General features: G+C 32.0%; 1 protein-coding gene across 2 annotated transcripts in view; it reads right to left on the bottom strand.

The window, feature by feature from the left end:
• LOC139524729 (DDB1- and CUL4-associated factor 11-like) overlaps positions 1–12,093 on the bottom strand; it is a 36,195-nt gene that overhangs the window by 4,127 nt on the left and 19,975 nt on the right. For both annotated transcript variants that reach the window (XM_071319758.1, XM_071319757.1), the window contains exons 7-16: positions 9,163–9,265; positions 8,567–8,610; positions 7,713–7,836; positions 7,014–7,071; positions 6,512–6,604; positions 6,032–6,124; positions 5,644–5,733; positions 2,167–2,230; positions 1,739–1,891; positions 777–883 (exon numbers count right to left, since the gene is read on the bottom strand). In XM_071319758.1, the coding sequence (XP_071175859.1) occupies positions 777–883; positions 1,739–1,891; positions 2,167–2,230; positions 5,644–5,733; positions 6,032–6,124; positions 6,512–6,604; positions 7,014–7,071; positions 7,713–7,836; positions 8,567–8,610; positions 9,163–9,265 (929 nt within the window). The remainder of the gene's footprint in view (positions 1–776; positions 884–1,738; positions 1,892–2,166; positions 2,231–5,643; positions 5,734–6,031; positions 6,125–6,511; positions 6,605–7,013; positions 7,072–7,712; positions 7,837–8,566; positions 8,611–9,162; positions 9,266–12,093) is intronic.

The following is a 12,093-nucleotide window of genomic DNA, read 5'->3' as shown; positions in this document are numbered from 1 at the left end:
AAAAAACCAACAAGGACACATTATATAAACCACATGTTACATCATGCAAAGTTGTCTTAGGGAAATACCATGTACAGAAGGGTGTATAAAAAGTTCTCAACCAACCAAATATTAACTTAGCTATCAATTTCAAGAAAAAAAACCAGTAGAAACACATGCCTAAGCACACCCTCTTTTTAAATGAAACAATTTGATTTGTACACCAATTCCAACAATTATTTTAAGTTTACACTATATCAATCAGAGCAAGCACAAGTTATGGTAACGGTACAATATGTGAAAGATAAACTAAAATCTGACAACTTTAAAGTCCAATAACATTTAAGCCAGAAATCTAAAACAAAAAAAATATTGAAAAGTGAGCTTTCTTCCAAGAACCTCCACAGATATCAAGTGTGGAAGGGACCAATCTATGAATAAGTAAGTGAAAATTGCCTTATATCTAAGGGTCAAAGTTCTTTAACTCTGGAACAACAAAGCTAAAAATAAAAAAAAAATGAAAGGGAGCTTTCTTCTGTCAATTCTAAAGTTGTGTTTAAGTAATATGATAATAAGTTGAAGCCAAATTGAGTGAAACTACGAAGTGTGTTTCAGGAACAGACAGAAAGATTTTGGTATACCGGTACCAAAATACAATAGGCGTATAAAAAATGTCTTGCTTAAATTTTAATTACAGAAGTGTGTGGTGTTGAATTTTCTTTTTTTTGATATCATTAAACATGTTATTTTGTTCATTGTTCAAGCATTGAACATAACAAAAATGCTGATGATCTTACCGAAGTGGAAACTAGTGTGTTCTCATATGGATGCCATGACACATCTCTTACACACTGTTTGTGTCCAGTCAACTTGGTAACAATCTCTCCAGTCAGCAAATCATATACTGAAATAGCAGAAATCATTTACTATAGAAAAATCTTCTCAGATTCTTCTCAGTTAAACATATTTGATAATCCCATGAATTACTATTCTTCTGAATCATAAGATTTTGTAAATCTTGGCAGTTTTAAAATACAACGTATGTTTTTTGATATGAATAAAACATAAGTATATCATTTTATATAGCATCCCTTTAATTGTCTTCTTTTTTCTTAAATCTCTTCTTATCTGACTTCTGTTGTAATATAACAATTCTCTAGTATGATTTCATAGGCTTTTAATTTTGACAATTTTTGTAATATTACTTTACAGTGATAATTAAGAGGACACCTTTATTCATAAGAAGAATTCGACAGATTATGCAAAAATTATATCTCTAGTATCTGAATATCGTACAGTAGAAAGTAAAATCACAAAAATACTGAACTTCGAGGAAAATTCAAAATGGAAAGTCTCTAATCAAATGGCCAAAATCAAAAGATATAACACATCAAACGAATGGATAACAACTGTCATATTCCTGACTTATTACAGGTATTTTCTTATGTAGAACATGGTGGATTGAACAGATACTGTAATGGTCATCCTACATTTATATGAGTAACATTACACAGTGATGTTGTATCTATAGGTAGGTTTATATTACAAAATTGAAGCAAGAGTTACTTTCCTATTGTTTCTATAAAAAAAACACACTATCTTTGTACTGTGATGTAATTAGGCAATGATATAGAAGGGGAAAGGGGTAATAAACATATACATATTTGCAATTGGTGCTTTAGCACACAGACTAAGCATATCTCTGTCACGTTTGGTATCTAGATTATGTTTAGGGAGGGATGTAGTAAATATTACATACTGACAACTGCTCCAGTAGCACACCCTGTATAAGCATATCTCTGTCCTGTTGTATATTGTGGTGAGAAGTGACATCTAATGAGTGTATGGAGAATGGAATGTCCCCTGTAAGTCATCACTGAAGTATCTCCTTCTAAAGTCTTCTTTGCTTGTACTGAAAAAAAAACCAGATAGAATTTTATTGAAGAAAAATTTGAATGTCAAATGTAGTACCATGACTTATTTGTGGAAAGCTGCTATCAGATTCTTTTAGATTTTAATACTTTTTTTTAGAGGTTGCAAAAGATGATTTGGCAAAATGAATACAATGCATGTGAATCTCATAAAAAAAAAGTTCAAAAACTTAACTGATTTGTAAATTCTTATTCAAAGCGTTATAATTTTGATGAGCCAACTTGTAAGACATGATTTTGAGAAAAGATGATTTACCTTTCCTAGGGACCTGTTGCCATCTGTAATCCCATCGTTGTTTGGAAACTGCTTTTTTCGTATTCTGTAAAAATCATTCATACTCTAAATTGAGAAATTTAGTGATGCAAAAATTGAAAACAATAGAAATATGTATATTGGTCTAAAGCTAATATAACATTTAAACAGCACCAGAAACTATTTAATGTTAATTATTGATGACCTTAAATAGGCTGTTTGAAAATAAAGTCATTTAATTATCCCCATTCCCCTGAGATAACATGTTTATATTTCCATTCTCCATTTAAACTGTATACCTTACAACAAATTTTTTTTTTTTACCTGTGTACATTACAGTGACTTGACTGTTAGTGTTGCTCTCCACAAATTGCAACTTGTTTAAAATTCTGACCAAATTGCAATTTGTTTTATTAAATCAAATTGTTCAACTGGTCAGAAATTTGAACTAACTGCTGTAAAAAACCTCAACCAAGTCATGAAAGTGCAAGGTGATAAATAAAACATACTTACAATCCTATAAGACTTTAACTCAACTTTAATCATGTTGTGACAAAATTAGTCTATCAGTTTGTATAGGTATATTTTAATCATTTCCATGCTGAAGGAACTGTTATTTTTTTGAATTGCTATAAAAATGTCCAAACTAAGCTATCATATAGTTTTTTCTTTCTAAAAGTATTCTATATTCATAAGAATCAGACATTATGTGAATTAAAACATTTCATATTAAGTAAAATATGTGTAAAATTGCAATATGTTTGTAGGAAGTTTCCATGGGGAGAAAATCATTTTTTTCTTTCAAAAAGTCTTTATTCAAAAGAATAATATTTTAGGTTATCTCCCAATGGAAACTTATCAAGAGCATATTGTTATTTCACACATATTTTACTGAATATATGATGTTTTATTTAAAATGATATCTGATTCTTATGAATATAGAATACTTTTAGAAAGAAAAACTATATAAAAGCTTAGTTTGGACATTTTTATAGCAATTCAAAATTAAAGAACCTTAGTGAGTACGCTCACATACCCCACGTCCCCACATTGTCATTGGAGAAATTAAATAAGTATAAGAAAAAAAAATTATATAGGAAAAAATATTGAATAATAATTTCCTGTCAATATACATAGTATGTCCTTATTATCTACAAAATTTCATGAAATTCTGTTGTGTGTTTTCAGAGGAGTTGCGATGACAAAGTGTTGCAGTAGTACATTAAAGTAAATAAGTTCAAAGGGGCGTAACTCCTAGAAAAAAAATTGAATCGCAATTTCCCGTCGATATGCACAACCTTATTATCTGAAAAGGTTTCGTGAAATTCTGTTGTGTGGTTTGAGAGGAGTTGCGATGACAAGAAACAGGACTGACGGACGGACGGACTGACGGACGGACGGACGGATGGACGGACGGACGGGTCAAAAACATTATACCCTCCGCAACTTCGTTGCGTAATGACAGTTCCTTCAGCATGGAAATGACTATAATATACCTATACAAACAGATAGTCTAATTTTGTCACAACATCATTAAAGTTGAGTTAAAGTCTTATAGGATTGTAAGTATGTTTTATTTTATCACCTTGCACTTTCACATATTTGACTGAACAATTTGTTCAAAATTCTGAGCAGTTGATCAATTTGGTTTAATAAAACATATTGCAATTTGGTCAAAATTTTGAATGAGTTCCAATTGGTGGAGAGCAACACTAACAGTCAAGTCACTGTAATATATTTGGTGGCTTTTTGTTCAAGGTTGTTTTTCTGTAATTGTTTAACATCTTACAGCAATATAACAATGTTGCCTTTATTTTAAAGTGTGTTTTCTATGTTGTGATGTTACACTTTTGTTTCAGATAAGGGTGAGGGTTGGTACCATAAAAACGTTTAAACCCTCTGCATAAGTTTGCACCTGTCCTAAGTCATGGATTCTGATGTTCAGTAGTTGTTGCATGAGGATGTGGTTCATAGGTGTTTCTGTTTTTTTTAAATAGATAAGACTGTTGGTTTCCCAGTTTGAATGGTTTTACACTTGTCAGTTTTGGGACCCTTTATAGCTTGCTGTTTGGTGTGAGCCAAGGCTTCTTGTTGAAGACCGTACTCTGACCTATAATAGTTTACTTTTTACAAATTGTGACTTGGGTGGAGAGTTGCCTCATTTTTTTACATGTATTAAATAAAAACTTCTACTCAAAACTAGAGGCTCTTAAGAGCCTGTATCTCACGTTGGTGTATGTGTATATTAAACAAAGGACACAGATGGATTAATGACACAATTGTGTTTTGGTGATGATAATGTATTGTAGATCTTACTTTACTGAACATTCTTGGTACTTACAATTATCTCTATCTATTCTATCTATAATGAACTTCGCCCATTAGTTACAGAGGAAAATATTTTGTTAAAATTTAAGAAAATTGTTAAAAATTTACTATAAAGGGCAATAGCTCCTTGAGGGGTCAACTGACCATTTTGATCATGTTGAATTATTTGTAGATCTTACTTTGCTGAACATTCTTGCTGTTTACAGTTTATCTCTATCTATAATAATATTCAAGATAATAACCAAAAATGGCAAAATTTCCTTTAAAATTAAAATTCAGGGGCAGCAACCCAACAAACGGTTGTCCGATTCATCTGAAAATCTCAGGGCAGATAGATCTTGACTTGATAAACAATTTAACTCCATGTCAGATTTCCTCTAAATGCTTTGGTTTCAGAGTAATAAGCCAAAATCTACATTTTACCCCTATGTTCTGTCTTTAGCCATGGCGGCAATCTTGGTTGGATGGTCGGGTCACTGCACACATTTTTTTAACTAGATACCTGAATGATGATTGTGACCAAGTATAGTTAAATTTGGCACAGTAGTTTCAGAGGAGAAGATTTTTGTAAAAGATAACAAAAATGACTATAAAGGGCAATAACTCCTTAAGGGGTCAACTGAACATTTTGGTCAAGTTGAATTATTTGTAGATCTTACTTTGCTGAACATTATTGCTGCTTACAGTTTATCTCTATCTATAATAATATTCAAGATAATAACCAAAAATGGCAAAATTTCCTTAAAAATAATTACCAATTCAGGGGCAGCAACCCAACAAACGGTTGCCGAATCATCTGAAAATCTCAGGGCAGATAGATCTTGACTTGATAAACAATTTAACGCCATGTCCGATTTGCTATAAATGCTTTGGTTTCAGAGTAATAAGCCAAAATCTACATTTTACCCCATATGTTCTATTTTTAGCTATGGTGGCAATCTTGGTTGGTAGGCCGGGTCACTGCACACATTTTTTAAACTAGATATCCCAATGATGATTGTGGCCAAGTTTGGTTAAATTTGGCATAGTAGTTTCAGAGGAAAGATTTTTTTTAAAGTTAATGACGACGACGATGATGGACGCCAAGTGATGAGAAAAGCTCACTTGGCCCTTTGGGCCAGGTGAGCTAAAAATAATTAGTTTTTTTCTTACTGAAATAGCACACTGTGAGGAGAACATCCTAATATCCCATAATTTCATTGTTTGGTCTTTTGAGTTTGATAGCAGGTATCGAGCATCTCCCTGTAAGAAAAGCATAATAAATAAGTTAAACTATACACCATTCATTATTACTGTATAAAAACATGGAATAAACATTTTTTTAGCAAGAGAGCAATTCTCTTTTGATAACAAAGAGTAATATAAAAATGCTAGTTGTTGACACCATAATAAGTTAGGTGAAATTGGCACTTCTTTAATATTTCACTCCATATTTCTCTGTTCATGTCTTCCATTCATTATCCTGTCATAAAACCTGATCAAGTTACTGTTTTTATTTCTTCTCTTGTCTTGTATCTCCTAACTATATTATAGGACTAACCTTTGGATCTATATAAGTAATTCCATCACAATGTCCTGCTAATACACCAACAGGTAGAGGGTTGTCATCTCTTAAGGTTCTTCTGTCCCACACCTATAATCAACACACAGAGAGTTTAAAACTTAGTAGTAATAAGATTGCCTCATTGTTATAAATTGAACCCACTTACAAGTTACTACCCATTGTTTGTAAAAAGATTTTAATAGAAAAAGGTCTTTGACTCCAAACTCTTTTGGTTTTGTGACATTGGGTTGCTGCCTCATTATCTCCTCCCTTCCGTCTCCTTTTATTAAGGCATTCTTTAATATATGACTCTGGATAAGTGCAATCAAAACTGAATATAATTGGCAGGCTTTTTCAACCTTGTTTTGCTGATTTCTGCAAAGTGCACAGGTTGAATTCAAAAGAAAGATATAAACATGAAATCAGGATCTTCACAATTGAAAATCTCCACTTTATAAAAGTACAAATATGTCTCACCTTACACAACCCATCATCACCACCACTGAACAGAATATGTGAACTGTCGTCTGCAAAAGTTACTGCATTAACATCATCTTCATGGGCATCAATCTACAAAACCAAAACATAATGTTGAAAATTTAACTTCGCCTCTACAACCTTTCAACTGCACATCAAAATTGATAATAACTGCTACAATTTAAAAAAAATAAATTGTTTAATCTTTATAAAAAATACACAAATTATTTAAAGTGAAGTCAAGCATATATGAGTAATTTGATTGGTTTCTCTAGTGGATCAGGGTTTGATGACCTTTGCAGAGCACTTGACCCCTGGTATTTTGTTTGGTTCATATTGCCCAATCACTGCTTTTCCTGGGTAGTGTTTTATCTGTTAGTCTGTATTGTTTTAGTGGGTTTTTTTATTTCCAGCTGGGTATTTCCTGTTTTTTTATTTGACATACACTTCTGGTCTTTTTAAGGATTAATAATGTTCTTTGTAATGGAACCTTTATACAAACCTTCAAAGTTCTTTTATCTTCATGTCTATCATATATATACAAACAACCATCGTTAGCTCTACAAAAGAAATGAATTCTAAAAATCATTGATATCCTTTATTAAGCAGGCACTTTAAAATCTTTATGTAATCAAGACAAAATCTACATAGTTAAAGTTGATTGATTTAGAAAGGAGTAATAATACTGTCTTAGTTGAGACTATTCCAACGTGTCATTGAACAAATCTTCACATTCCCCTCTGAAATGTCGGGACTACATCATGCATGCGAAATTAAGCGTGGTTAATGTCCATAAAGTTTTGAACTTCTTTTTTTAAAATATTGATAGCAAAAATCATTATCTTGTTCAATTTTATTTCAGACGTTAAAGCAAAAAAACTTACAATCAACTTTTGATCTGTACTGTTTACCAATTTATATGTCATGTTTAGTTATAAAAACAAGTGGATTGGAAAAAAAATGTATGCAAACTTATATCTTATGTTCAGGAAGAAAACAAAGTAAAGGCAGTGGATCAAACCATTCATATCCCTTGGCTTATAAAGATATAAAGATTTGTTCACCCTCAAATAATCATATATCCCTTGGGCACAGCCCTCGTGAAATATGAATATTCTGGGGTGAACAAATCTTCACATTTCCCTCAGGCACGGGAAATAAATGTATTATATTAGTTGACTATATTAGTAGCTATACTTACCCACCAAGAATTTCTCTGTTGTCAGAAGAAAAGGCGAGAGAGAAAATACTGAAGCTATGATCCCCTGGGAACAGATGTAACGATTTATGTGTGTCTTCTTCTCCATATATATTGCATAGATGAACTAAAAATAAAAGGAATTCCAGTAAATAAGGTAAGTAGAATATTTACCTTAAAAAAAATAATCTAGTGAATTATGTTATTCCATTTTATACTGTTAAACTATTCATTATAACATATCAATTTTTTTTTTATCAAAAGAATGTTCCATAACCCTGTTCCTCTTTCCTTATATATGAGTTTTTATGTGTCATCAGTAACACAATGGGTGGCACTAGTGGAGACAGAACTTCTAACTCTTTGAATCACCAAAGTTTACACTGCTTAAAATGGCTTAAATATTGACTGTTTCACAGACTTTTTTCTTCTTTCCATAGTGTAATGTTTCCTAATCTAACTAATGTTTATTGATTTTCCCTACCCCACCCCTTTTGGTATCTTCTTTTTTCAACCAATTGTAAATTCAAATATTATTTCCAGGCAAGGAAATGCAAGACCACTCTTTTTAATTTTAAATACTATAATACTATATACACATTATGTTATCTTGATTTACAATGTGAGTTCTTTTTTTACTTTGTTTAAATTACATGACTTGTTCTAATTTTAGTTTTAAATAGTTTTGAACTTTCTTAACAACTTGTTTTGGCTGTTGTTAAACTTTCAAATAGCCAATGACCTTTAAATCAGGTTAATGTTCTATAACTCAGGACAGAATTTTTTTTCATTTAATCCTTTAAATACAAAGTTCAAGGACCCTAATGTGTCCAAATAAAATGTAAAAACCCACTTACTGCAGTCTGACCAACTAGAATATGCCATGTAGAGGCCATCAGGACTGAAAAAACAAACAAAACATTGAAATCACTGTATACAACATAAGTATAAAAGTTTCTACATTTTCTAGGTTAAACAAGTTAAATTAGATCTTACAGGAGTTTTCATGCAGGCAGGAGATCTCCATGAATAATTTTATATCAACATTTATCGCTATTTAACGAAATTTTTCTTTCATGTTACTGATTGATAATTTCCTTTCTCAGCACAGTAGAGTGATATGATAAATTACACTAGAAACAAAGGACGCATGTGCACTTGTTAATGAAATTAACAATGTTGTAGTTCAGTGGTTATGGCTGGTTAATGTCTGTCATATCTGTTTTTCATGAACTGTTTTGTTATTAATTACACCGTTAGTTTCTGAATTGAATTGGTACATATCTTTCATGTAGGAGCCTATAAGTACCGACCATACCTATGGATTTTTTCTCATTGTTGAGGGTCGAACGATTGCCTATAATTGCTAACATCCACTTCAATTGAACTTTGGTCAATGTTGTCTCATTGACAATCATACCACATCTCCTTATGTTTATATATACATGTATACCTAAATGCTGTATCTAATACACTCCATCCTACATCTCTTGCTCTGATGGTTTTAAATTTGTCAAAATTACCATTTTCTGTATTGTAAATCCGTAAATTTGGATCTGTAAAAGAAGTACATTTATGCATTATATAATCTACACATAAATCTGGTTTTTTTTGTCATATGTAAATAATGACAATGATTCTTTCATATATATAACAATATACAACATGATTTACATAGTATACATTTCTGATTGAAATTTAGAAATTACAACCAAATTTACATTTTCCTTCAAAAGTATAAAGTTGCCTTGGTCATGTTGGTGGTCTTATTGCAGCCTTTTCACCTTGATTGGCTTGAATGCAGGAAGTTGTGGTTTAAACCCCGGTAGGGTGACATGTATTTCAGCTAACTGTTATCTTCGTGAACATGTTCTCATTCCTAAAATTTGCATTTAATTTGCTGCTTGATATTAAATAACCATCCATCATCATAATAAAATATAATATACCTATTACAGTCTACCCAAATAAATGGGGAATGTGCCAATCACACACAGATGATGCCCCGCTTGCATATAATGTTAAAAAGACAAAAAAACTCAGGAACCGTAAAAGTGACACTATCCAAATTTGTACATGACCAGAGTTTTGTAAATAAGGCAAACTTAAGTTAGAGAACCGAATTGAAAAATCCAGCTATTTTTTTATTTGTAAAGGGGCATAACCCTAGAACGGTAAACGTGACACCACCAAAATTGAAACTTGATCTATGTTTTGTGGTAATAAGCATTGTGTATAAGTGTCATAAATAAAAGCAACAGTAGTATACCGCTGTTCAAAACTCATAAATCCATGGACAAAAAACAAAATCGGGATAACAAACTAAAACCGAGGGAAACGCATTAAATATAAGAGGAGAACAACGACATAACACTAAAATGTAACACACATAGACAAAATCCCACGAGAATAACAAATATAACATATATATATAACATCAAAACCAAATACATGAATTTGGGATAGACAAGTACCGTGACACGTCTTATCGCAATGTGAATTTACACTCAAAAATAAGAGAAAACAAACGACACAACGTTATAATGTAATACACACAGAAACGAACTATAATATAACAATGACCATATTCCTGACTTGGTACAGGGCATTTTTAAAGGAAAAAATGGTGGGTTGAACCTGGTTTTGTGGCATGCCAAACCTCGCACTTTTATGACCATGTGAAATATAACATCAAAATGACAACACAGGACTACAATATAAATAAATTGGAGAACACAATTGACAAAGAATCACACGAACAACAGCCAACAAAAGGCAACAAGTTCAAAATTTTAATACGCCAGAAGTGTATTTTGTCCACACAAGACCTAGGTGTGACGCACAGATACAAAAGTTTGAAAGCCGAAACGAGTACAAAGTTGAACAGCATCGAGGACCAAAAGATCAAAAAGGTTGTGCCAAAAACGGCAAGGGTTTTCTGTTAAGTTACCAGAAAATCCCTATAATTTAGAGTAATTTATACTTTTGCAAACAGTAAATTTAATAAAATGAATATACAAAAGATGTACATGATAAAGCTGAAGTATTAACTAATTACAGGAAACAACTGAAATACATTTACATAACCAGACATTTGAAACACAAAAGTAGACACATCCGAATACGTTTAAACCTCTACGCCAAGTGACGTCCTATTTGAAACTGAAAAATGACGAAAAAAATGACGTCATTTGAATTAGTAAAACAGAGCATCAAAAAATGAAAAATGACGTCACATAAGAATGAATAAGATAGAATTAGGATTAATTTAAGATTATATATTTGAACTAAATACTGATATTGCATTTAATAACAAAGCACATTTTAATTCTTATTAATATAAAACTGAGGTAGCAATTAACTATATTATAAAACTATGTCAGGTTTGTTATGAATCTAACTTCAAACGTAAAATATCGTACTGATTACTTTGAACGAAATCAAATCTGATAAATGAAGGCGGTGATTAATTTTCTTTACCATAACACATAAATATAATAGAAAAGACGTCAACACATTTGACAAAATCCGATGAGAATTACAAATATAACATTAAACATTTAAACTAAATACATGAATTTGGGATGGATAAGTACCGTACCACGTCTTATAGTAATGCGAGTTCACACTCGGCAAAACAGTCACAATCGGGAATAAGTCACGTTTGGTAATTAAAAGATTAGACGACATTATGACAAAACACAATCTACCATGTGGTAAAAATGTCCTTAGCTAGTTTGGTCAACGAAACATCGTATGGATCCACCAAATCGTGATGGTGTCCATAAAATTTACGGAGTGTCAATTTTAATCTGTCCTCCTCATAACTTTGTTGGAGCAGTTTCTGCGTAAGGAGCACACTCCTGTATATGAAGTCCGTATAGTGTGAACAAGCACAAGAATAACGTATCAATTGTGATATGTAAACACCATACGAAGGGGCAGAGGGTATGTTACTGCTGAGAAATGGGAAATTGATAATTGGGAAGTTGAAATCGTCCCGTTTATCATAGATTTTCGTGTGAAGTCGTCCATCTACGTCAATATTGAGGAAAAGATCAAGGTATGAAGCAGTCCTTCTAGTATCAGTGGTATCCTTAATTTCAAGTTCACTTGGATATATGAGATGTAAGTATTGGCTGAAATATGGGTTATTCAATGATAGAACATCATCAATATATCGGAAAGTAAAATTAAAGAATTTCGCAAGGTGCTTTTTCTTTTTGTCTTTTAGAAGGTTCTGAATGAATTCTGCTTCATACGAGTACAAAAACAAATCAGCCAGCAGGGGTGCACAATTAGTACCCATTGGAATACCGACTGTCTGTTGAAATATAAATCCTCCAAACTCAACAAATATATTGTCGATCAAAAAGTCCAGCAT

This window comes from Mytilus edulis, chromosome 5 (genome assembly GCF_963676685.1).
Source record: "Mytilus edulis chromosome 5, xbMytEdul2.2, whole genome shotgun sequence".
In the NCBI taxonomy this organism is placed as follows: domain Eukaryota; kingdom Metazoa; phylum Mollusca; class Bivalvia; order Mytilida; family Mytilidae; genus Mytilus; species Mytilus edulis.
The sequence above is the reverse complement of the archived record's forward strand: the minus strand, read 5'-3'. Positions and strand labels throughout refer to the sequence as shown.